At 44.8% G+C, this 27,434-nt stretch overlaps 1 protein-coding gene across 4 annotated transcripts in view; it reads right to left on the bottom strand.

The window, feature by feature from the left end:
- The window catches only part of NMRK1 (nicotinamide riboside kinase 1), a 42,190-nt gene extending 32,682 nt beyond the window's left edge, over nt 1-9,508 (bottom strand). The window contains exon 1 of one of the 4 annotated variants that reach the window (XM_033926803.1): nt 9,105-9,220. Coding sequence is in view for 1 of the 4 variants with exons in the window: in XM_033926827.1 (XP_033782718.1) it covers nt 9,105-9,158 (54 nt within the window). In the remaining 3 variants the exon portion in view is untranslated. Of the gene's footprint in view, nt 1-8,870; nt 9,065-9,104 lie in introns of those variants that run through there. The other 3 variants (XM_033926827.1, XM_033926833.1, XM_033926809.1) reach the window with 3 other exon arrangements.
- Nucleotides 9,509-27,434: the final 17,926 nt, after the last annotated feature.

Below are 27,434 nucleotides of genomic sequence, written 5' to 3' on the forward strand. Positions count from 1 at the left end.
ACTTCTTTGAAAATGTGGCCGATAATGTATGCCATTCACTGTCAATGCATCATCGCAATACAATAACAAAGTTTTTGTGGCATCAATTGGATGGTATGGATCTGGATCTGGGTTCTAGCAGGATAGTGCAACCCGTCACTGCACGTGAAACAATTGTTGTTGCAAGAGAAATTTCCTGGCCGTGTCATCTCACGCTTTGGCAACCAAAATTGTCCACCGAGATTCTATGATCTGATACTGTGTGATGAGATACCGTGCAACTTCTTTCTTTGGAGTTTTTCGAAGTCTCGCGTCTGCACCAACAAACCAACCAACAATTCCTCAACTGTAGGAGATTTGATGCATCATTGTGGGAACTGAGCCACAATTTGTGAAAATGTAATCAAAACTTTTGTCAAAAGAGGAAGAGTGTGCCTGCAGAGTTATGGGAGACATTTGACAGATATTGTGTTCCCCACTCAATCGCTAGGTGCGTGCTTTATACTAAAATAAAAATATCACCACTTTTTGAATAAATTATGCCTTTATTAAAAAATTAAATCTTGCACTCTTATTGGGACACACATTATAAAAAGAAATAAGTGTATAAGAACAATAGTGTGTGGCGCAGTGATTAAAGCTACACCTTCAGCACCCTGAGGTTGTGGGTTCAAACCCACGCTGCTCCTTGTGGGCAAGTCACTTAACCCCCCCATTGCCCCAGGTACATTAGATAGATTGTGAGCCCACCGGGACAGACAGGGAAAAATGCTTGAGTACCTGAATAAATTCATGTAAACCATTCTGAGCTCCCATGGGAGAACGGTATAGAAAATTGAATAAATAAATAAATATCCTTTCCCCCATAATCATTTCTTTAAGTTAATCTTATCCATTGGGCATGTAGGGCCAGATTCTGCAAAAGCTGCTGAAAGTTAGGTGGCAGTAGCTGCCCTACCGCCGCCTAACTTAATTGTGTTTAAGTGGTGTGATAATTGGTCAAACCATTACAACCCAATTAAATCCTCATTAAAAAAGTAGCCACCATTACACGGCCTCTGGGACCAGCACCTAGATCCCTGGCAGCTAGCAGTGCATAGTGATGCTGAAGCCCAGAAGCAGGTATGGTTCGGGACAGCACCGGACTTCGGTGTCACTATTCACCACTGGCCATGATTCAGTGTGAGTGTCATCTTCAATGGACTCTCTACCCCACTTAAGCTGCTTGCTCCAAAATTTTACTTTGTAGGATAATGGGGCAGACTCACCATAAACTGCAGTCATACTTTCATGAATCTCCTTTGGCTTTTTCTCTTCTTTTGCGAGAAATTTTATCACTGAACAGTGCTCTAAATCTAGCAGTTTCTTACATGATTTGCACAAGGACTCTCCTGACATCCTCTCTTGGAATGTTAGACTCGCACTGAACCTCAACTGTGCATGAGGAACCTTGAGACATGTGACAACACACGCAGACTTGTTTCAACACACTTGCTACATTCTTTCATACTCAGGTAGATAAATTATAATCTATTCTAGACTGTATCCCATGAGCTCTGGAAACGTGTGTAGTCTATTTCTGAAGAGTGTAACACTGTCAATATATCTATAACCTCAACCATACCACAAACTAATGGAATTTCTTTGGCATGGTTATAACTTTACCTGCCACCCTAAGATCAGGCAAGATCACCCCTATTTTTTGCATTTTCTGTGCACACAGAAAACTTTGCCCCTTTAGCCTTTGTATTCATTTCTTAGATTTGTATGCCTACCACCTTCATTGTATGAACTACAGGTACATGCAGGGATATCAAAGTGTTGAATATTTCAGAGATTTTGGAGACATCACTCACAGAAGTAGCAACTCCAGCAACATTGATCCTAACGCTAGCTCTTCCTATTGATAAAGCGTGGATATTGAGACTTTTCTTTTAAAAATAAATAGAAAGAATTTCTTGGTTGTAAAATTCAAATGTTTCCTGTTCTATCAAGAGAAACACAAAAGCGCTGACACAAGTTTCTTCTTCTAAGACCAGGGGTCATCTCATTAGGGGCTACATTCTACTTAAGGCACCCTTGTAAATTATTCTTATTATTCTTGAATATCAAAGTCCATTACGTTCCTGCAGTCCATTATTTCAAACTACAGTACGTAAAAATAATAAACCATCTACAGAGCCAGAGTTCAGCTCCATTCTACATTCCTCAATTGTTTTTTTTTTTACGTTGTTGGACAAACATTCTGATGTGCTAGTGGCAGGAGTTTCAAGCAGAGGTATGCACAGGGACATAATCCGGTCCCTTTCCCAGCCAATTCTTTTCCATCTCTGCTGATGGCCCTTGAGAACTGGGAGTGAATACCAAGATCTTATACTGTATTTCTCCCTTGAGTTTTTGCAGCCCACATGCACAATGATCCTTTAACATTTCAGCATGAAAACTTTAGCCCATTCCTTAAGCTTTGCTGGATCCATCCTCGTGTTTGTTTTCACCACCTTCCAGGTTGTCTACTCTGTTGTACAATTTTATATCATTTGCAAAGAGGTAAACTTTTCCCAGTCACCCTTTTATTTATTTTTATTTATTTTATGTATTTATATTCCACATATCATCTCTATGCGGCTTACAAAATAAAATGAAATGAGATAATTTAAAACTTCCCTAACTTTCCTGAAGGCTCACAATCTAGCTAAAGTACCTGATTAAAATAAAAGGTATAATAAAATTTCAAGGTAATGATGAGTTACATTTCAAGAAAAAATAAAAAAAACCCAACAAAATAAAAAAAATAGGAAAAAAGAAAGAAGATGAAGGAAATAAAAGAAAAATAAATAGTCTTGCATAAACAGTCTCTGAAGCGGCCTGTTAGTAAATCCAGTCAGGACTTTGGCACCAACAAGCTGAATGATGAAGCATCGATCCAACGAGCGAAGCAGGACCCGGCAGATAAAGTCTCAAGAGATTAGGACAACTACACCGCACGCCATCCAATCAGGCTCTGGTGATCTGAAGAAAGCAGGGAAGTGTGCATCTGGCCAGCAGCATTCCGATCCAATAACAATATGGAAGTGCCATGATGTTCACCTCAACAGCAACAGGGAGGAAACCGCCGGTACGGCCATTGGACACAGTGCTGCTCCACTGGTATGCCGAAGCAACACCAAAGCCAGATCCCGCTGTCCTCGACGAAGGAAGAAAATTGATGGGGGGCACAACATCCTTCAAGCTTAGTCAGACAATCAGCAGGTAAAAGGAGTTTCGACCGTTTGATCATATCCAACGGTCATACCGGGAAAATAAATTATGAAGATTGTAGATGTAAAAATTAAAATGAAGTCCTTAAATAAAAGAAATCCACTTATTTGAGAAAACCCAAATGAAATAGAAGAACAAAATATAAGAGAAAATACAAGTAAGAGAAAAATAAAATAAGTGGGGTGGGGAAGCGATATACTGGGCACCATTTATGGGCTCCTTTTATCAAGCTGCATTAGCTTTTTTAGCGCACGCTAAACCCATGCTATGCGGCTAGAACTAATGCCAGCTCAATGCTGGCATTAGCGTCTAGCGCGCGCTATTCCGCACGTTAATGCCCTAACACGGCTTAATAAAAGAAGCCCTATGTGTTTGTACAGCCTTTTTCTTTAACATATTTGACTAAGATTTTTGGTCTTGCATCTCATTATTGTGATGGACTTGACAACGTAAGGGAGTAGGCCTTTGCCACCTCAGTGATGTCAGAAGGTGGTACCATCACAGTGGTGCAAGGAGGCGAGACCAGACAGGAGCTGGTACAGCTGAGCATGCCATATGGCCATGTGGTCAGGAAGATGAAGGTAAGAGTATAATGGAGAGTGCAGTATCCTCAAAGTAGCCCTTAGTGACCTCCTTGGAAGGAGGGAGTAGATGATGTAGTTGGGACTGGACTTACAGGTTTGCACATTGTTTACTGATTTATCTTGAACTGGTCACCAGTCTTCTCCTTAGAAGCAATTTGGCAAGCTAAAACCATAAGGCAAACATTAAACATAAAAAAGATGGTGGGGGGGGGGAGGGGAGACAACATCTGGAAAATTGTGTATACTAATGCCCATAGTATGGGAAATAAAGTTCCAGATCTATAGTTGAAGACACTGACCTGGATTTAGTTGTGGTCTGGAAGAGACATTTTACATGTAGATACATAACTGGGATATATCTATATATGGCAGCTTCCACTCTTACTATATGGATGCCTGCATGAATTTCCACAACCTCTACTCTAAGCAGTAGAATTTTATCTGTTATCAGACATCAGTGGTGCCATGCAGAACATCTGGACATTCTGACCTTTTCCAGAAGTAGAAAGGAGTGCAATATTATAATCAGTGAAAGGGAATAGTTTTGGGGGGAACTTTTGAGTATAAAATCTTGATTCACTTTTGAATACAGTAACTGCCTTCAACTCTCCTGTATTCCTGGCTCTCTGAAGAGTTCTTCAAACCTAAAACTTAACTACATAGATACCAACAACTTACTGCCTCTATCAATGCTATCCTAACTGGTAAAGAGAAGGCAAAGGAGTAATCCACAAGCTTAAGCATTTGCCTTTTTGGTTGTTTGAGACAACAGGGAAACTCTCTATATCACTTCTGAGATCCAAAGACAAAGCATAGACAGTGGACTGATACTGAACCATAGAAGGCAGTCCAGCTGCCTCCTGTGGCTAGTGGCAATCATGGATATTCAATGCCAGGGTCGCTGGCACTGAATATCCAGGGCAAAGGTTGGTGGCTTGTACTTAGCCAGCCAAGCTGATTTTCATTGATTGGCTGGCTAAGGCTAACAGCCAATGATAGACCAGCCTTATAGGCAGGTCAATCTAGCCACATGCCTTAGCCAGCCAGCCAATGAAATTTAGCGGTCACTGGCTATGTCGCATGACATAGCCAGTCACCAGGCTGGTCGACGAGCCCAATATTCAGCGGGAGATAACTGGTTATTTCTTGCTGAATAATCAGCAGATAGCGGGCCAAACAGGCTAGCTAAGTCAAGCTGAATATCAGGGGAGAGTACTTTTCTAACAATCACCTGGACTGCTTCATTTACCGAGATACAGAAACATCTACTGGGTTAAAGAAAGTTTATCATCTAAATTCTAAAACAGTATTCCTGAGAAAGCAATAATATTCAGCACAACCTGAACTTAAAGATCTGCAGTAGAGAATGACACGGGGAGCGATCCCCGCAGCGAACCGCTGCGTGGTTGCGGTTTGGCTGCGGGTTATGGTGACCTCATTAGCAAATCGCCGCAGACGCGGGGACAAATCCTTTCACCGCCCGCAAAAACGGTGAATAGATTTGTCCCCGCAGGCCAATGTCCCCCCTTCTAGGAACCGCTATTTACCTGTGTTTCACCGTGTTCGTGACCGGGTGTTAGATGTCTCCGCCATGTTGTCTGTCTCCTCCAACTTTCGATCCAACTCGCACGTTGCCGCATTTACTCTCGATCCAACTTGCATTTGTCAGATCAACCCTTCCTGCCAATAGAACCCGCCCCCCCCCCCCCGACGATCGCCGGCAGGAAGGTGCTCAGCCCTTCATGCCGACAGAACCAGCCCTCCCCAACGATCGCGGCAGGAGGATATCCAACCCCTCCTGCCAGCTCCCCAACAGCCCCCCTATGATCACTGATAGGAGGGTGCCCAACCCCTCCTGCCGGCCTCCCCAACGGCCCCCTATATCGCCAATAGGAGGGTGCCCAACCCCTCCTGCCGGACCCTCCCCCAACAAACCCCGCCATCCCGAAACACCACCCTTAGTCTTACTTTCCAAGTTGGACCGGACAGCTCCTCGCTCGTCTGGCCAGCAGGCCTGCCTCCGTCCAAATGAGGCGGGCCCGCCCCTCCCCTCCCCTGCCTAACCCACAGGATCCTAGGGCCTGATTGGCCCAAGCACCTAAGGCCCCTCCTATAGCGGGAGTGGCTTTAGGTGCCTAGACCAATCAGGCCCTAGGATCCTGTGGGTTGGGCAGGGTAGGGGCGGGCCCGCCTCATTTGGACGGAGGCAAGCCTGCTGGCCATACGTGTGAGGAGCCGTCCGGTCCAACTTGGAAAGTAAGACTAAGGGGGTTCCGGGGTGGGAGGGTTCGTTGGGGGGGGGGTCCAGCAGGAGGGGTTGGGTACCCTCCTGCCGGCGATCTTAGGGGAGGCCATTGGGAGGACCGGCAGGAGGGGTTGGGTACCCTTCTGCTGCGATTGTCGGGAGGGCCGTTGGGGGGGGTCTACAGGAATACACAGTCTAGTACCCGAACTCGCAATCTGGGCAACTGCAACTGGGCAACCTGATCCCGAAATCTGAGCAACTGCCTGCTGCCGTCGCGTATGCTGGGACTCCTGCCTTCGTGTATCTGCCGGATACGCGAAGGCAGAAGTCCCGGGATACGCGACGGCAGCAGGCAGTTGCAAATCAGCTGACGCTGGCGCAATCTTGCACACTGGGAAAGAAGAGAATCTCCGGCGTCAGCTGACTAGCAACCCCCCATCGTATGGGACACCTGCCTTCGCATATCTGCCGGATACACGAAGACAGGAGTCCCAGCAAAAGATGCAGCTGCAGGAAGTTGCTAGTCAGCTGACGCTGATGCCGGAGCTTCTCTTCCTGCCCAGTGTACACCAGGTACTGCTGGACAAGGGGAGGAGGGGAAGAAGGAAGGGAGAAAGGATACTGTTGGACAGGAGGGAAGGGGTACTGCTGGACAATGGGAACAGGGAAGGGAGAAGGGGTACTGCTGGACAAGGGGGAAGTAAAAGGAAGGGAGAAGAGGTACTGCTGAACCTGGCAGAAAAGGAGGGAAAGGAAAGGTGCTACACACTGGAGGGGAAGGTGAGATGGTGCATGGGGAGAGAGCATGTTGGGTTGTGGGGTGCGAAGGAGGGATACCACTGAGGGAAGAGGCAAGGACAGAGAGAGAAAGTGTGCAGGAGGCAGAAAGTGTTGGACTCATGGAGAGGGCAAGATGGATGGGGAGGACAGAAAGGAGGGAAGGAGAAATGTTACACTGGGGAAGGGGGAGAGCGCAGAGAGTGAAAAGTTGGACTCATGGAGGGAGAGAGAGAGATGCTTGGTTGAGGGAAGGAGGATCAGAGGAGAAGCATACAGGAGGGGTTGGGTGCCCTCCTGTCGTGATCGCTGGGGGGAGGGGAGACTTGCAGCCGTAGCCGCGGTCACTATGCTAATCACGGCAGGGAGATCTTTGCCACGATTAGGTACAGCGGCCGCGTCTACTTACCATGTAGGCTAACATTGTAAGCATTAAAAGTACATGTCGTGTTTGTTTTTGTATAGTTATTAACTAATATTTAACTAAGTTTTAAAGTTTTAAAGAATGTTTCCTTTATACGTAAATAAAGAAAAGTATATAAAATCGTACCCGTTTGAGGCTTTTATGTATGCAGCGGTGACGGTGACGGGGCGGTGAATGGGGTTGCAGTGGCGGTGACGGGGCGGTGAATGGGGTGGCAGTGGCGGTGACGGGGCGGTGAAGGGAATGGCGGTGACGGGGCGGTGCAGAGGATGGTGAGACGGGGACGGGGCGGTGACGGGGACCAATTTTTTCACCGTGTCATTCTCTAATCTGCAGCAAAGCCTCAGCTCCCCTAAGCTTCTTAGCAGTTATCCTCTTAACTGTAAATGAATATTCAGTTGAACAGTATTGCTCTGCTCTAGGGTTACCATATAGCTCCAGAAAAAGGAGGACGGATTGAGACATTGGGTTTTACTTCCACTTGTTTCAACAGAAGCAAAGCCCAGATGCCTCTATCTATCCTCATTGCGTTCAGTAAAAGTAAAACCAGGCTGTCTCAATCTGTCTGTTTTTTTCTGGATTGCCCCAAGTGCACTAAACTGCAAACAGATATGAACTAATGTGCACACAGGTGATCCAACCTCCACTAGATCCACTCAAAAATTAAAACTATCCTACCCCTCCTTAAAAGGCATCTCCCTTGTTGGTAAACTTGGCTCTTCCCTCCCTTTCAGAATCACTCAGCTCTGGAACAGTCTCCCTTCCCCTCTCCGCAATTTGAGCCCCCTTCTACCATTCCGTAAGCATCTGAAGACCTGGCTCTTCTCCAGAACGTAACCCCGTCCCGCTCCTGACACTCTCACACCAACCTCTCTTCTCTCATACTTATATAATTCCACTGGAGTTCCGTTCCTTCCCTAACCATGTAAACCGTGTCGAGCTCCATCTGCGGAGATGATGCGGTATATAAACCCAAGATTTAGATTAGATTAGATTAGATTATAACACACACCTAACACTTCTCAACGCTCAGAGAACCGTTTTTAGTTTAAGAGACCGCTGGGTGAAGCAAAGAGTATTAGCAAAAGTGGTTGAAGCAAAAACAGACATGGTGGGGGCAGAATTAAGTTTGTGTTGATGCGGGTTTTCTGAGGCAGCATGGCGAAATGCGTCAGAACCTGTTGAACCCCTGCATTAAAAGCTAAGTCTGTTTTGAAGTTGAGCATTTAAAAAGACAAAAAGTATTTCAAAAAGATTTTTAAAAAGCAAAAAAAGTGAGAGATTATTATACTTAAAGATACTACAGGGACCAGTGCAATGATTGAGAATTGAGCCATATCAATACTGGGCTAAAATTTTGCTTCACCCAGCGGTCTCATAAGCTAAAAACGGGTTTCTGAGCACTGAGAAGTGTTAGAAGGTGTGTGTTATAATCACCTGTGTGCACATTAGCTCATATCTCCTTTTACTGGAGCCATATGGTAACCCTACGCCTACTCCCGCAATAGTAATAAGGATGGCAGGAGTTAGACTTTCTCTGCGACTGGGAGTTAGGAGTATTAAGCACCAGAGACTGTAAATAATATAGTTAATTGCTTCTTACCTATTACCCGTCTCTGTTATTCTTCTGTTCAATTTATTTGTATAAGCGCACACATATACTTAGGACTTCCGATTTTCAATTATAAATAGAAAACTTCGATATAACAGCCTTGATACCAAATGGTTTTTTTTTTCCTAATTATATAATGAACACACCCTGAAATTCACAGCATTTAGACAACATCCCGACCTGATAATTTTTTTTTTTTGAGGGAACTTCCAATGCTTTGCTTACCTGCTCGTCTCTACAGCAAGCTTTAAAACCCCACTCTCCCAGCGCAAGGCACATTGGGAGTCGTAGTCTGCCTGCTGACTCCTTCCGCTCCCTTAAACAAGAAGAGCCTCTGCTGAAGAGACTACAAGTCCCACGTGATGCTTCCTCCGCCCATCTTCCCTTAAACAAGTAGTCTCACTCTACTGAAGAGAGTAAAAGCCCCATGAGATGTTTTTATCGTCTCCCCTCGCTCCTGCTCTTAAGATGCTGGGTTTTCCACAGGGGCATCTCCCCAAGAAGGAAATATCATTTAACGTTCATCTCCACGTTCGTGCACCATGTTCTACTTGTGCCATAATATTTTTCTCTAGAACAGAAATTGCGCGTAGAGCGAGTCGCTGTCTCTAACCCCTTCTTAGGCCCTCACAAATTTTAATATCCTGTATTTAGTATCCTGTATTATGTAGTATCCTGTATTAGGCCCTCACATAGTATTATGTATCCTGATGCAATGAAAGTTACACCCATTCGGCTCTCTGCTGCCGTTACTGTTTTTTTTCCTCGCTCACAGAACTCCAGATGAAGTGCAAAACAAACTGCTTTGGTGCATTGAAACACGCTAGGTATAGTCGCTCAGCTTTTCTCCCCCGTCCCTCCCGCCCATAGTGACAGCTGGAGGGGAACTTTTATTTGCCCTGTTCTAATTCCGTTCTTCACCCGCGCGCACACTGTTGGACATCCTGAAAATATTTTCTATCTGGGGGAAAGGGTACTTTGGGTCATAATTTAATCTGTGGGTACATTTACAGTTGCAATAAAAGTATGCAGAGAATGGGGAAAATAGCTGGAGAATGATATTTATTTATTTGATTTTCTATACTTCTTGTTCCAGAACGGTTTATATGAATTTATTCAGATACTCAAGCATTTATCCCTGTCTGTCCCAGCGGGCTCACTATCTAATGTACCTGGGGCAATGGGATTAAGTGACTTGCCCAAGGTCACAAGGAGCAGCATGGGTTTGAACCCACAATCTCAGGATGCTGAGGCTGTAGCTTTAAACACTGTACCAGACTCTTTCCTCCCATGTCCCTGTGAGCTCAGTCTGATCTCATCTGCACAAGTGTAGAACATACAGTGGTACCTTGGTTTACGAGCATAATTCGTTCCAGAAGCATGCTCGTAAACCAAAATACTCGTATATCAAAGCGAGTTTCCCCATAGGAAATAATGGAAACTCGCTTTGATACGTTCCCACCCCCCGAGGCCAGCGGCGCTGCTCTATTTCCCCCCCTCCCCGCCCCTGAGAACCGGCATTGCTCCCCCTGAAGGCCCAGCAAGAAGAGGAGGCCGATCTCTGGGCACGGGCACCAACGCACAGGACATGCCGGTGCCGAGGCCGAGATGAAAGTAAGAAGCGGGTTCGGGTGGGTCTGGGGGACTTCAGATCGTGGCAGGGGGGGGGCGCTCGTAAATCGCGGATCGCGGGGGGGGGGGAGGGGCGCTCGTAAATCGAGGCATGCTCGGTTTCCGAGGCGCCGATTTTGGGAATGTTTTGCTCGTCTTGCAAAACACTCGCAAACCGGTGCACTCGTAAACCGAGTTACCACTGATTTTAATATTTAGATCATTTTATTAAATTATAACAAGAAACAATATTCTGTAAACTGTCATTTTTATAAATCACAAACAATACATAAGAAGAATCAACAAAACCCCTGTCTTCCTTCCTCACAAATATGCCTTCCACTATTGGGAAAACTGAACAAGCCAAACTACTGTACTACAGAATGCTTACATACTGTAGAAAATTCATACCTCGGTCACACACAACACAAATTCCAATTCTAGTGCAATAGGCACCTCATGCCTGAACTCTTGGGTAGTCAACCCCTTCCTGTGAGAATTCTGTAGAGAGCCTCGTTAGCATTTTCTTTGCTCCGCCTCCCATGTCTCTGGGCTGTCCTGTGATTCCTCAGTTTTATTTTTGTGCATGCAAGATGGTAGAAGCCTGTCTGTTCTGCTTGAGTTTATTTTTCATTTAATTCTGGTATTTTTCATCCAATCATGAGGATTTTTGTTGGTGCTGCAGAAGCTCCCAGCTTGGGACATCTCTGGCTGCGGGAGAGCTCAGACTTTGAGGTCAGAAATCTGTGGTCAAGGGGTAGACTGCTTTGCAGTGGACCTGCTTGGCAGATCTGCACTAACAATCTGGGACCAAAGCTTGTCCCAGGTTCTATCTGCAGTGAGTTTGAACGCAGACTGAGTGGCTCTGTGGTGGTTTTTTTCACTGGATTGGTGCCGACTGTTTCCTCCCTCTTCTGCGTGTGCGGATTCTGCTGGGAGTAGAGGTCTCCGGTCAGTCAGGAAGTTGGAGACACAGAAAACACAAGCATTCCGGGTTCCAGGTTTATTTGAGACAGAAGTTCTCCCTTTTCTCTGGCTGCAGTTTTAGTTTGAGCAGTTCCCAGCACATACATGGCACAGTGAGTATAAGGTTGATGGTTGACAGCCTAGGGAAGAAAATTGGGGGGGGGGGGAGTGTCTTGTAAAGTTTTTTTTTTGTTGTTCTAGGGCTAGAGCTAGAGATCCCTACCTCTAAAATCTCAAAATCACTATTTTATGTGTAGCTCCCATGGGCCATTTTTGGTGCTAAAATGGCTGCTATGGCAGCCATCTTGGATTTCTCAGTTTGAAAATAAAAGCCTCTATCTACTTCAAAACACCTCGATTTTGCTTAAAATCCGGTTGGTTGGACTCCTTAGGTCAGGATACATAAGATTCATGCCAGATTTGTGCTAGCTGGCATGCCAAGGACCACCATTGTAAAGGGGTGTGGGAGTCATAAGGTAAGCCTTCTCTAGTTCCCCTGGGGATATAGGTTCCCAGATGCCTCAAGTTCCATATCAAAAGTCCAGATTAGAGCCAGGAAAGAATGAATGTGTGACTCCAGTGAAGCACAGCCACTCACCTGCCACAAAACCCTACAAAGGGACAAAGGATTGATTTCAAGGGACTTCTGGGTGTCCTGGACTTGATTTTGCTCCGAAATTCGTCAGTATGCTGTATAAAGCATATTTGTTTAACAGTGGCCATATAGAACCCTCTGGGTTCACACGGAGATGTTGGCATTAGGGGTCTTTACCTCCAAAGGTGCACATCCCCTTCAGCGGAGCATACACAAGAGATAGGGGTGATATGAATTTAGTTTCCATGTCTTTATTTTCCCAGTCTGGGTCTCCAGTAGCAGGGGATTCCGCATCACCTCTGGAAGAGCAGATCTGGATCGGATAGAGGCTCTGGATCTTGGAGAGGACCCGGCTATATGCAGGCTGTTCAAGCTTTCAGCACTTTTAGAAATAATTATGGAATCTCTTCAAGAATCAGATAAAGACTCCACAGTCCTCAGTTGTACAATGCTTATTTATGAGCTTATTTATAGCTTGGACCACATGCTTTCTCTCACATCAGGACATTACTAAAATGCTAAATAATCATTGGGAGATCCTGGAGGGGCCTCTTCGGATGGCCATGGCAAAGCTTTATCCGGTGGATGCTGAGTTTAACCAGCTGTTTACCTCACCAAAGGTGGATTCCCTGGAGGCTCAGGTAACTAAGCGTACCTCTAGCAAAGGCAGTATGGTGTTGAAAGGTACCCAGGCTGGATATTGTTCTGAAGCAATAGTTTGAAGCCGCAGCTGCAGGATTAAAAGCAGCGTCATACTATGTAGTATATGCCTGCTACTTCAAATTGTGATCCAAAGGCAGAGGCCGAAAGGGATCAGTAGTTTCTCATGATGAGAGTGGATTATGTAGCTGATGCTCTATATCAGGGATGTCAAATTCAATCACATAAGGGGCCAAAATCTAAAACTGCAGTCGCGGCTAATTCACGGGCTGAAATTTTTATTAAGATACTTAGTAGAAGTATAGATCCTTCCTCACCCTGAGACACCATTCCAGCGATTCACCTCATAGATGTTACCATACTTAATCCCAACTTTATTCAAATTGTCATTCTAGGCATAGGCAGCAGAATGCTTTTTTGTTTGGGGGGGAGCCCGAAAGCTCTACCCCAGACCCCGCCCCCATAATAGTACTAATTGCAATTCCATTTTTCCATTCATTTTTCATATATACACACAATATAATCTTATTAACAACACATAATGGTTAACCATAAAATTAAACTACAGAAAGCACACTATATGCTTCTCAACATTCATTCCTACCAGAACACAGATAACCCCTATGCAAAATAAGGACCACAAACTAAAAGTACTAATATATACAAATGAAACCCTAAGATGAAAGACTGCCTGTAATACAACTAAATTAAAAATAAAATCATTTCCCCCTGCCTTTGTTGTCTGGTGATTTTGTTTTTCAAACCATCTTTTCCCAGTCTCTGGTTGCACTTCCTTCTGTCTGTGCTCTTAACTGTGGATCCAGGGCAATCTTATCCATTTACTGTTTTTCTCTACTTCACTTTCTGCCATACATCCATCTTTTCCTTAGAAGAGTCAGGGATTATAGATTTCAAGGTAGAAGTCAGAAAGAAGTATAAATTACAAAAAGGAACTGACTTCAATGAAAAACTGTCTATGGAGAGTGATCAGTTATGTCTATAGAGCGCTCAGAGATATGAAACTCCGAAGGGAAGGCTAAGAAGCCACCCTGCAAAAAGAGGTCACCTTCCAGTCATTGCAACCTCTTATATCGCTGATCACTCTCTGAGACTTGATGAAAAAGTTATATATATCTTACAGTTCTTTGATCATTCAAAAATACTGAGAGTGATACCTTCTCTTCATATTTCAAAGCATGATGTGCAACAATCACTGAGTTGATTTAATATAATGGGCTCTATCTCGGGAGGCATTCAACAGCATTATGAGTAATTGAGGCTGTCCAACATTCGATTTGATGGCATTGGTGGCCAACAAGAAAGCGGTGCAGTTCTTTAGCCGAAAATATGAGCCAGGAAGCGATGGCTTGGACGCCCTGGTGCAACCATGGCCAGAGGCAGGGCTTCTTTATGTCTTTGCTTCGTGGCCTATGATAGGCAGAGTTCTGCAAAGAATATTGTTTCACTCAGGGCTGGTAGTTCTAGTCACACCAGAATGGTTGAGGCATCCATGGTATACAGTAGTGCTGCCCGATTCATGATTCAAATTGGTTCACCGATTCACTTCAGGTGAATCAATTCGAATCGATTCAAAACAAAAAAAACTGGCTTCCCGATTCGCCTTACCCTCCCCCCTCGCCCCCTAAAGCAGGAGCGGCAGCTGCCGCACCTGCTTTAGAAGGCGAGGGGGGAGGGTCAGTCGGTAAGTGGTGCTGTCGGCTTCCCCCCCTCGGCGTCCGGCTTCCGGCTCCCACCCCCTCGGCCTTCCACATCCCCCGGCCTCCCCACACTGTTTACCTTCCAGCCGGAACAGCCTGCAAGCAAGATCGCGGTGTTAGTGATCTTAGTACCGCTTTGGAGCTGGTTCCTCTGTCGCGGTCTCGCCCCTCCTCTGACGTCAGAAAAGGGGTGGGACTGTGACGGAGGAATCATCTCCGAAGCGGTACTAAGATCGCTAACACCGCGATCTTGTTTGCAGGCTGCTCCGGCTGGAAGGTAAACAGTATGGGGAGGCCAGGGAGGAAAGGGAAGGCCAGGGGGGTGGAAGCCAGACGCCGGGGGGGGAGTGAGCAGTCCTTCAGGGTGGGACAGGCAGGCAGGCCTTCAAAGGGGGGTGGACAGGCCTTCAGGGTGGGATATGCTTTCAAGGGGGGACAAGCCTTCAAGGGGCAGGCCTTCAAAGGGGGGGACAGGTCTTCAAGGGGGGGACAGGCCTTTAGGGGAGACAGGCAGGCCTTCAGGGGTGGGATAGGCTTTCAAGGGGGGGACAAGCCTTCAAGGGGGGACAGACCTTCAGGGGAGGGGGGCCCTGGTATAGAAGTACACGGAGGGAGGGAAGGGAGGTTCAAAGAGATGTGCATATGCTGGACTTTGAGGAGGAAGAAATGGGTCTGAAAATAGAGGAGAGGGGGCGAGGGAGAGAGATGATGGACAATGAGATTTAGGGAGGGAAGGAACAGAAAGGGAGAGAAGTTGGATGCAAGGGATGGTGTGGAGGGGGGATAGATACTGGATAGGAGGGTAGTTGGGAAAAGAAAGGGAGAGATGGTGGACCCTGGGGTGGTGGGGAAGGAAGAAGAGATGCTGGATGAAATGGTAGTTAAGAAAAGGTGGATCTGTGGAGGGAGATGAGAAAAAGGAAAGATGCCAGACCTCATGGGGAGGGAAGAGAAACGGAAGGGGAGGACAGAGATGGAAGATGGATGGTTAGCAGGGAGAAAGAAGGAGACCCTGGCAAGCAAGTTATCAGAAGACAACCAGAGCCTGAGACCAACAAAATTTGAATAAATGACCAGACAACAAAAGGTAGAAAAACTAATTTTATTTTCTGTTTTCTGATTACAATATGTCAGATTTGAAATGTGTATCCTGCCAGAGCTGGTGTTAGACCACAAACGTGAGCTAGGATTTAACAGAGAGAGGAAAAGTCTTTTTTGTTTGTTTATTTTGTTTACACCACAGCGCCAGTGTGGTTAGGAGAAGACAAAGGGTGTGAAGAGGCTGTAAAATAAACCTACCAGGACGTTTGAAAAAAAACAAAACAAAAAACACCCAATTGGGCAGGAAAATCGAATCGAAAAACCAATTCAATAGGCTGAATCGAATCGAATTGAAATTTTTTTCCCTGAATCAGGCAGCTCTAGTATACAGATCTCGTCTGTTTGCAGAGGGACCATGCCATCTGGGATTGCTCATGCAGGGCCCAGTCACCCTGCAGGATCTGGAGTGCTTTAGTCTTACTGCATGGCTCATGAGCACACTGCCTTAATGTATAAAGGCTATTTAGACGGGGTGATTGCCACCCTTTTATGTTCCATGAAGCAGTCAAGGTTAGCCACCTATTTGAAGGCCTGGAAGTGTTTCCAGCAGTGGTACGCACAGAGGAGTGAGGACCCAATTTTGGTTCCAGTTTCTTTGGCTTAGCAGGAGGGACTGGAGAAAGATCTGGTGGTGGGCTTCCTCAAGGTCCAAGTAACAGGTCTTTCGTGTTTCAGACTTAAGATGCACAAGAAGTCTTTGGCTTCACATCCTGATGTGGCCAGGTTTCTGAAGGGGGCTTTGCACCTTCATCCTCCAGCATGACACCCCTTTCCATCATGGAATCTTAATCTTGTCCTATGGGCGCTAGCTAAAGCTCCATATGAGCTGCTAGAGCAGGCTCCATTGTTGGACCTCACAGTTAAGATTGCATTTTTAGTGGCGATCACTTCAGCAAGGTAAGTGTCGTAACTACAGGTGTTATGCAGAGAACTCTTGTTTAGAATATCGGAGTTGGGAATGATTCTGTATATTGCATTTTCTTACTGAAAGTAGTTTCCAATTTTCATATTAACTAGGAAGTACAGTTGCCTACCTTCACTTCCTTGAGATCCAAAAAGAGAGATAAAGTACTGAAATTGCTGAATGCTCACAGAGTGCTTCTTTGTTATCTGGAAGTGCCCAACGAGTTTTGACTCTCAGATCCTCTTTGTGCTGGCAGGCACAGCCCTTAAGGGTTGACCAGCTTCCAAAGTGACCATTTGAAGGTAGATTCGTATGGCTAGTTCATCGGCCTTCATCAAGAGTGAGAAACAACCCCCCAAATGTTGGAATATTGGGCGCCTCTGTGGGAAAAACAAACTAATACTTATATATAATTTTTCACCTCCTATTCAGATTTCAGAAAATGTTGAAAACATATCTTTGGTAAATATTATGATTAATTCATTATGATCTACTATACTGTTAGGATTTCTTGATTTTTAAACCGCATAGAACTGTGAGGTCATTGCGGTATATAAGAATCTATGTTATGTTATATCCTTAAAGGCACATTCCGCTAGGTGAGTAGCATCCTCCTGGGTGGAAGCTATAGCAGTTTCTTCTGAAGAAATTTGCAGAACGGCCACATGGTCTTCTCGCCATACTTTCACTTAGTGGACGTGGTGGCCAAATTGGATGCTGCCTTCAGAACCTCCGTTCTTTCATGAGGTTCATCTGTCCCACCCTAGATTCCAGGGACTGCTTTGATATGTCCTAAGAGTTTAAGAATGAGATGCTTACTGCACTAGAAGGGAAGATTAGGTACTTACCCCAGTAATCTTCTTTCTGGTAAATAGGCACCTCATTCCTGAAGCCCACCCAGTTAGATGTTCATTAACCTGCTTACTGCCTCAGACAAGCCGGGAAGTTCGGTTTTTTTGTCTCTTTCCTTTATCAAATAAAGACAAGGATAGAAGAACACATTGCTACTTCATTACATTCAGGGGGTATCTTTCATAATCCTAAAACTGTTAGTGTAGATGGCACTTGGTTAGGTGACTAGTTGGGTCCACCTCGTTATATGCTTAAATGTTTATATGTTCAATGGTTCATGTTTTCAATATTATATGTATTATGAACAAAACAGACTTGTTTTCAGTGAAGGTCACCATACCCTTCTCTCTTTTGTTGCCTCTCTAGGGCTGACCGTCTGCTTTGATATGAATTGAGGAATCACAGAACAGCCTAGAGAGATGGGAGGCAGAGCAAAGAAGATGCTAATGAGGCTCTTTACACAATTCTTGCGGGAAGGGATTGACTACCCAAGAGTTCAGGAATGAGGCGCCCATTTACTGGAAAGATTACCAAGGTAAGTACCTAATTTTCCCATACATAATAATTTACAAAAAATGCTAAACATAAACCAAAATACCAAAAAAAAACCCCGTACCTTGCATGTAGTAAAACACCAAAGAAATATAAATATGTATTTCATCCTAAACTATACAAAATATAAAGATTAATCGAAACACTGGAGTCATGAGGAAAAGATGTAGAACACACAACTGGGGATGATCCAAAGCAAACTTTATTAATCAATATGTTAGTTGTATAGACTCAACAATGACAGTGTTTCGGCAATTCTTTCATAAGAACATAAGAATTGCCACTGCTGATTCAGACCAGTAGTCCATTGCACCCAACAGTCCACTCAGGTGGCGGCCCCCCAGACCATCCTCACCTGCATACATTCCGGTTCAGCAGAAAATTGTCTAGCCTTGTCTTGAATTCCTGGAGGGTGTTTTCCCCTATAACAGACTCCGGAAGAACATTCCAGTTCTCCACCACTCTCTGGGTGAAGAAGAACTTCCTAACGTTTGTACGGAATCTATTCCCTTTTAACTTTAGAGAGTGCCCTCTCGTTCTCCCCACCTTGGAGAGGGTGAATAATCTGTCCTTATCTAGTAAGTCTATTCCCTTCTTTATCTTGAATGTCTCAATCATGTCCCCTCTCAGTTTCCTCTTTTCAAGGGAGAAGAGGCCCAGTTTCTCTAATCTCTCATTGTAGGGCAACTCCTCCAGCCCCTTAACCATTTTAGTTGCTCTTCTCTGGACCCTTTCGAGTAGTACTGTGTCTTTCTTCATGTATGACGACCAGTGCTGGACGCAGTATTCCAGGTGAGGGCGTACCATGGCTCATTACAGTGGCATGATAACCTTCTCCGATCTGTTCGTGATCCCCTTCTTAATCATTCCTAGCATTCTGTTTGCCCTTTTTGCTGCCGGCGCACATTGCATAGACGGCTTCATTGATTTGTCTACTAGTACTCCCAAGTCTCTTTCCTGGGGGGTCTCTCCAAGTACCGCCCCAGACATCTTGTATTCTTGTGTGAGATTTTTGTTAACAACATGTATCACCTTACACTTATCCACGTTGAACATCATTTGCCATGTCGCTACCCATTTCTCGAGCATGGTTATGTCGCGTTGCAGATCTTCACTACTGAATAACTTCATATCGTCTGCAAATTTAATCACCTCACTCGTCGTACCAATTTCCAGATCGATTATGAATATTTTGAAGAAGACAGGTCCAAGCGCTGAGCCCTGCATTACCCCGCTGGTGACGTTCTTCCAGTCTGAGTATTGTCCATTTACCCCCCTCTCTGTTTCCTATCTGCCAGCCAGTTTTTAATCCACGTGAGTATTTTACCCTCTATTCCATGGCTCACAATTTTCCGAAGTAGTCGTTCATGCGGAACCTTGTCGAACGCCTTTTGAAAATCCAGATATACAATGCCGACCAGGTCACCCTTGTCTATCTGCCTATTTACTCCCTCGAAGAAATGCAGCAAGATCGTCCTTTGCTGACGCCGTGCTGGCTGGTCCTCATCAGATTGTGTCCCTCAAGAGTCTCCAATTCAGGCGATGTGGGTATATATGCAGTGTTATAATGCACGTTCAACAGTGTTGTGAGTGGAGGTGCATGGTAAGAATCCACTGGTGACTAGGCGAACCTGAATGTCATTAGTGGTGGCTGTATTGTGGATTCAGTTGGATAGGTGCAAGGGTTACCCTTATGCTTGCCCATCTGTAAGAGAAAACTCAACAATGAAGCCGAGGGAACAAACATGCCAACTTTGGTCTTCCTGGAAATGAACCTATTTGTTAGGAAAGTAAACAAGAGTAAGAGGGGAAAAAAGCCTGCCTTGGTTTTTGAAAGACAGTCCAATAAATTAGACCCAGGCTAAAGACACCTTCACCATTCATTTAAGGTTACTAAAAGGTAGCCTCAGCCCCACCTCTCCACCGCTAAATCAATGTTTCATTGCGGGAAGAATTATGTGTATACCCAGATCCCACAGGGTGAAGCATTGTTAATTATTGAGGATACACTCCATCAGAGACAAGCCCCCCAACGTATAACGACGGAGTGTTTAATAAAATTGGCCCAATGGGTAATAAATGACAATTATTTCCAATATCGAGGTCAGTTTTTTAAACAGATTCAGGGGGTCGCGATGGGGGCTACTTTAGCCCCCTCGGTGGCATCCCTATTTATGTCCAAATTTGAGGATAAATACATCTATGGGACTATATGGTTTTCCAAAGTACTGTACTGGGGTAGGTTTTTGGACGATATCTTTTTGATATGGGATGACACTAGAGAACATCTTCAAAACTTTTTTGATTATTTAAACTCCATTGACAACAACATTAAATTTACTATGGCTTGCCATCAGGAGAGGATTGATTTCCTTGATATTGCCATTACTGTGGTGAATGACAGGATTGAATCATCCCTATATAGGAAACCTGTCACACGTAATACGATCCTCCACTTCGATAGTTTTCACCCCTATAAGCTGAGATTTAATCTGCCCATTGCCCAATTTCTTCGTGTCCGGCGGGTATGTTCCATCTTGGATGAATTTAAGAAGCAGGCTAGAGTCCTTTCTGACAGATTTAGAAGTCGGGGATATCCGGAAAGATCTATAAGACAGGCCTACTTGAGGGCAAAATTTGCCCAGCGGGAGCTTCTTTTGCAACATTCTGAGGTGTCTCAGGAATTTGAGAGTGATATTCTTACTTGTGTACTTCCCTTTTCTAGGGCAGCAAATTTGCTTGTAGCCATGATGAAACGCCATTGGTATATAGTACAGGTTCATCAGGCCTTGAGGGACTTCCCCAGGGTGGCTTACTCTAGGGGCATGACATTAGGGCAAAAATGTAATCGTTTGCTTCATGGGAAGGTTTGTAGGAATCAGGAGGGTTATCATAGGAAATGTGGCAGGTGCCAATGGTGCACTCTAACCATTGAAGGGGGGAGTTGGAAGGTTCCAGGGAGGGACATTACCTTGATTTCAAGATCTGATACAAATTGTATGTCACAAGATGTGGTGTATGCCATTGTCTGTCCCTGTGAGTTGGTTTATATCGGTAGAACAAGTAGGGCAATTCGGGTCAGACTTACCGAACATAAATCCCGCATCGTTAACGCTGTCACCCAGGCCCCTTTAGTGTCACATTGGTTAGCACATCAACACACAGTAGATCAAATCCGTTGGCGTGTCATTGATTGGGTAGTTGGGAGGGATGGGGGAAAGATCCTTTTAAACTTAATGAGTGTGAGCAGAGGCATATTTTTATGCTTGATACAGTGGAACCACGGGGACTTAATGGAGAAATTGAGTGGATTTCACTCATTGGATGAGGTCGGGCCAATGGGGTTTAGGGGGTGGTAACCTACGTAATATGATGGGAGGGTTATTTAAGCTTCCAGCTATGATGCCGCGGCCATCTTTCGCTCTTAAAATTGGTGGAGTCGGATGACACGGGCGTTCTTGGTGGGTATTGAAAAAGTTGTTAGTATGGTAAGAATAATATATTAAAAGGGGGGAGAGGGGGTTGTGAATAATTTTAACGGCCCCTTTCTCTTATATATTACAGGGAGACCCTTGATACAGCACTCTTGTAGTGCGAAACATGCATGTCGGGTTCTACTCCCGGACGTTAGCTGATAAAAACAAGCTAAGTACAATGACGCTAAAGCATTGAATATTTATTATTATTATTGAGGTACATGAAGACTTTTTGATATAACAAACTTTTGGCATAAAAAATTTGTTAGAGGCAGCCAATGATGAGTTCTCACATAATTCTTCCCGCAATGAAACATTGATTTAGCGGTGGAGTGGAGGGGCTGAGGCTACCTTTTAGTAACCTTAAATGAATGGTGAAGGTGTCTTTAGCCTGGGTCTAATTTATTGGACTGTTATTTATGTTGGAGTGACTAGGGCTGAAATTTAACATTGAATCTTAATAGCCATTTTTTGAAGGTTGATTTTTGAAAGAAGCAGCCTCAAAAATAAGAGAAAAATGAAGGTAGATAAAGATCATATGGCCCATCTTGTCTGCACAAAAAGAGGAACAATAACTGGAAAAAGTCAGGAAATGTGAAAGAAAATAGCTGAGCAGAAATGGGGAAGTGATATGAGAAGCACAAAAAAGGTGAAAGCAAGAATATGTAGAGGCAGATGAGAAACAGCAGAATTGATTAACAAACATGGGACTCATTTACAAAACAGAAAGACATCCAAAAAGTGGCATCTAAATCTTAAGGTGGTATGTTTTGAGTAGGATTAGGGCAGCCTTAGGACTTGTAGGGATAATGAAACCTTTTTGAAGACGTCCAGAGTGTCATTTAGATGTTCGGAGATACATCTGTTTTAAAAGCGCATAAAGGCCAAAATGGTACTCAAACTGACCAGATGACCACTGGATGTATGAAGGTATGACAGTCCATACTCCCCCAGTGGTCCCTCCAGCCTCTATGACAGCTGCAAATATGAGAAATTCTAGTAGAGCAGTAAGTAGGTGTCTGGAGTAGCTGGTTGACAGTGTATACCACAGAAAGGGGGATCCAGGCCCATATCCCACTCTCCCAACTACATTTATGGTAGAAAGTGTGAGGCCACAAAAACACCCAAAACCTACTGTATTGCCATATAGGTGACACCTGCACCCATAAGGGCTATTGGGGTGGTAGACAGATGGGTGTAGTAGGTTTTGGGGGAGTTTGGGAGGGCTCCCCATACCCTATAAGAGAGTTATTTTGAAATGTATACATGTCACCCTTTATGTGAAGTTCACAGATGTGCCCCCTAAAGTCCCCCACTGCTCTGTTTTTACTTTCGTTTCTACAGCTTGATGAACAGTGCGGTACCACTGCACAAGTGAAACTGGGATCCTTGTTGGGACCACTTTTTCTAATATAGACTTTATTATTGATTGCTAATAAAGACTTTATCATTGGTTGAAAAGGCACTTCTCTTGCCTTTTCTTGTTGTACTACTTATATTTCAAGGCGAGGTGTTCTTCTGTCTGCCTGGCATGCTTGTATGGCCAATCCATTAAAATGCTGGTCCCTTCCACGTCCAAATGGGCTTGTTTTGGCATTTTGCATTTGGATGTTTTGATTTTCAAAAATGGCAAAATATATAGATGTCATTAAAAAAAGGCATATTTTGATTTTGAAAATGGTCATTTTCCGAACCCGATTTTTGGACATCCTTGTGGAAACATAGTCATCCTGTTGAAAATGCCCCTTCACATCTGTTTTGGTGCTTACTGAGGAAGGCCTGGGAGTAGGACTTCTAGAAGACGGATACAAATAGAAATAGAAATGAGATACACAATTAATGATTTTCAGCAGAATATTTTTCTGAAGTACTAGCTAACTTAAAAGTAGGAAAAGCAATGGGGTTAGATGGGGTCTATCTTAAGTTATTCAGGGAACTTGGGGCATTTCAAACAGCAGAGTTACCAGGCCTTTTCAGTACTTTTTTTAAAACCAGGAATGTTCCCAGAGGATTGAAGACAGATGGATGTGGTTTCTCTCCACAAAAGCGGAAATAAGGAGGAGGTTGGGAAGTACAAACTGGTTAGTCTGACCTCAGTGGTGAGAAAATTAATGGAAACACTTCTAAAATAGAGGATAATGTAGTTTCTGGAATCCAATGAATTGCCAGGTCTGAGGCAGCATGGTTTAACTAGAGGTAGATCTTGTGAAATTAATCTGATCAATTTCTTTTTACTAGGCAACCAGGGAGTTGGATTTGGAAGGGTCACTAGATGCAGAGTACTTAAATTTCAGCAAGACTCATAGATGATTTATAAACTGTGATGCCTTGGTATAGGCCATAGAGAAGGTAATTTTTTTATAAAGGACTTTTCATGCATAAATTGCCTCATAAAATTTTTTCTCAAGGATTACAGAAATACAACGGGGGTGCTGAAAAGTTCTTAGCCCAACCAATCAACATCCTAAACACTGAGTGTTATTTTGCCACTGTAGCTGAAAAGAGTGTTATCTTATTTCGTTATGCCAATTGGCAGAAACAAAATTCTATGTTTTGACATTGTTTCACATAATTGATTGAACCATGTCATTCTTTTCTTGGTTGGTCTGAGAACTTTTCAGCACCCCCTCATACAAGTATATGTTGTGACAAGAATAAGTGTACTTTACACAACACCACTCCTTCCCCGAAACTGCCTGCCGCACGTGTGCCCCCTTCCCTTCCCCCATACCTCTAGTTGAAGTTGTTGCTCGTGGCGATTAACAGTGTGCTCTTTGCAACCCTGTCGGCTCTCTCTCTGATGTCATTTCCTATGCACGGCACCCGGAAGTGACATCAGCGGGAGAGCCGACGGGGTCATGAAGAGCATGTTGTTGACCGCCATGAACAACAACTTCAACTAGAGGTATGGGGGAAAGGAAGGGGTGGCGCATGTGGAGGGGAGGAATGGGAAGAGGCGGGGGTGGAGAGGAGGAGGGGTGCCAGCGCCCCCACCAACATGGTGCCCAGGGTGGACTGCCTCCTTGGCTAAAAATTCTGTGCTGAAAAAATCTGCAGTTAGGGGCAGATTCTTTATAGGATGCTGGTCTCAGCAGCTGTTGAGAATCGCACACTGGCATCCTTTACAGAATCACATCTGCCCTAATGGACACATGCCTAACCGGCTCGATTCTCGAACCGGTGCCCATGTCACAGGCACTGGTTAGAGAATTGCATTGCCATCAGCTGATCGCGGCAAAGAAATACCCCTGCTGCAAGTGGCTGCGGCAGGGAACCTCCCACAAAGTATGCCGGGCAGAAGGTATGCCTACTTCCTCCTGCCCCCAAACCCCTCCCGAAGTACACAGGGCAGATATCTGGCCAATTGGAGTCTTAGGCAACTCCCAGTGCATCCCAGAATGCACTGGAAAGGAAGCCAAAGGCTCTGATTGGCCCAGGTACCTTAGGCCTCTCCCCGGTGCATCCCAGGATGTACTGGGAAGGGGAAGGCCCGCCATTTAGGAGTGGCAGACCTGCCAGCTGGAGGGTATGAGCATCCCTCCAGCTGGATTTTCTTCGTACAGGTAAAGGGGGGTGGGGGAGGTTGTTGAGGTAGACGTAGGTATGTTGGGGGGAGGGGGTAAGCTTTAGGGGTGTGAGTGGTTCCAGGGGGTGGCGGTGGTTGCAAGGGTAGCAGTAGGAGGGAGTGGGCATCCCTTCTGCCCAGTGATCTTTCCGGGGGGGGGAGGGGAGTTCCCTGCTGCAGCCACTCAACTGATCGCGGCAGGGGGATTCCTGTTCCATGGTCTACTCAGCGGCTGCGTCTATTTGAAATGAAGGCCAGTATTTTGCTGGTCTACATTTCAGGCATCTATTGAGGCCCTAGGGAAACACCTAGGGCCACTTAAGCTCACCCAAGGCCACTTCCAGGCAACCATGCCCACACCCAGCCTTGGGCGAGCTTAAGTATTCCCAGGCATCTCCTTCCATCCTCGACAGATGCCTACGTATAGAAAACGTGCATCCCAATTGGCTGGTTAGACAGCGGTAGGACGCCTACCGCTGCCTACAATCGGGACGCCGTTTATAGAACCAGCCCCTTAGTGTTATTCTATAAACCACCTCTAGAGTTAGGCACAGTTTATAGAATACACTTAGTGCCTGTCCATATGACTAACATTTAGACACAGTCATTTATGCCAGTGAAAACCAGGCGTAAATGCCTGCACCTAAATTATGCGCAAATCAGGCATATTTTATAACAGTGCATCTTTTGCAGGACGTCCTAGACAGAACTTAGATGTTCTGAGTTAGACCTATTTTAGAAGCATCTAAATGCCAAAAAGGTACCCAAACTGACCAGATGACCACTGGAGGGATTTAGTAATGACCCCCTCACACACTGCCCCATGTTCATACACCCCCTCCCACACAGGGCCGCCATCAGGGCAGTACCACCAGTCCTGCATTCAGGGGCCCGGAGCTGACAGGGGGCCCGGGCTCCCCCAGGATCCTAGGCCACAATCTAGGGGGAGGGGGCGGTCCGCCCCACGTGGACAGGAGAAAGCTGGACGGGGGACCTGCAGAATTCAATACATCTCGAGCCGCGAGGCTCGTCTTCTGTTCCTGCCTGCCCTGCCGCTCACATATAGCTGATCGCAAGTGTTCCCCGATGTCAGCGCTCCCTGCGCTAAAAACCGCTATCGCGTTTTAGTAAAAAGGGAGGGGAATATTTGTCTATTTTTGTATAGTTGTTACTAAGGTGACATTGCATAAAGTCATCTGCCTTGACCTCTTTGAAAACCCGTGGAATATAAATGATAATTAACATTTTCTCTGCGTACAGCGTGCTTTGTGTTTTTAAAATTTTATTGTTGGTAGATCATTTTGACTTGGCCACAAAGGTAAGGGGGAGGGAGGGAGGGGAACTGCTGAAAGACATCTAGTAATCCTTGAAGGCTTGACTGTGCAGGGAATTATTTTTGTAAAATCATGTTTTGTTATGTGACTGGCATTATTTAGACTTTAATTTCTATGAATGAATAGAATGAAAATGATATAAATTACCTGCTTGTTTTTATGTGCGTGTGCTGAAGGAAAGTGGAGAGAGAGTGGGCTGAGGACGCTGAAGGGAAATGGGGAAGAGAGAATGGGGAGAAGACGCTGATTTATAAATTGACAATTGTACAGAATATTGTTTCTTTTTTATATTCATCCATAGCTGCATGTTAATGATGGGCTCATATGCACTTATTTATCATCATAACATATACATCATCGTTAACATGCAGCTGTGGATGTGTAAGGACAGGCTGAGGAGGATGGATGGGAAGGAAGGAAGGTGCACATATCAACATATCGTACATTTTTAACATGCATGATGCAGCTATAGGCAAGCAGAGGAGGATGGGATCATACAGATGTGTATGTTCAGATATGCGCTCAGATGTATAGTTTTTTCTGATAGATTTATTAAGCTTACAGTATTTATAAAAACACATTTAATACTTGTTACAAAAAATATTGTGCAATTGTGATCTACTTCTGGCCTACAAAGGTCAAAAGAAATCCTTAACTGAGATTTTACATTCAAAAGTGAATTATAGCTACTAGCATTATTATTTATTAGTTATTTATTATGCAGATGTTTGTTAGTTTGTTATTAGTTCAGTATTAGACATATGTTAGTTTAGAATAGATAGGTATAGATTAGTTTAGGTTAGGTTAGGGCCCTGCTGAAAGAGTCTACCTTGACGTGGTTGCAGGCTTACAAATCTTTTGGTCAAAGAGTGCGGCGACAGAGAAAAGTATGTGTGTATTCGGCCCATGGAAGAAGGGGGGTTCGGAGGGGGGAAGGGGTGCGTGGGGGGCCCAATAGGATTGCTCAGTAAGGGGCCCAGAAATTTCTGATGGCGGCCCTGCTCCCACCCCACAAAACTTTGAATGAAAAAGTGCATACCTGTCTGTAGAACAGCACCACCAGGTATAGGAAAGCCTACTAGAGTAGCACATAGGTCTTAAGTGGCCGACTGAATGCACTAGTGAACAATAGAAAGGTGGAGTCAGGCCCATAAGACACTCTAACCACTACATTTATGATGGAAAATGTGAGGCCACAGAAATGTCCAAGTTGAAAACATC

The sequence above is a fragment of the Geotrypetes seraphini genome, chromosome 1, assembly GCF_902459505.1.
Source record: "Geotrypetes seraphini chromosome 1, aGeoSer1.1, whole genome shotgun sequence".
Classification (NCBI taxonomy): Eukaryota; Metazoa; Chordata; class Amphibia; order Gymnophiona; family Dermophiidae; genus Geotrypetes; species Geotrypetes seraphini.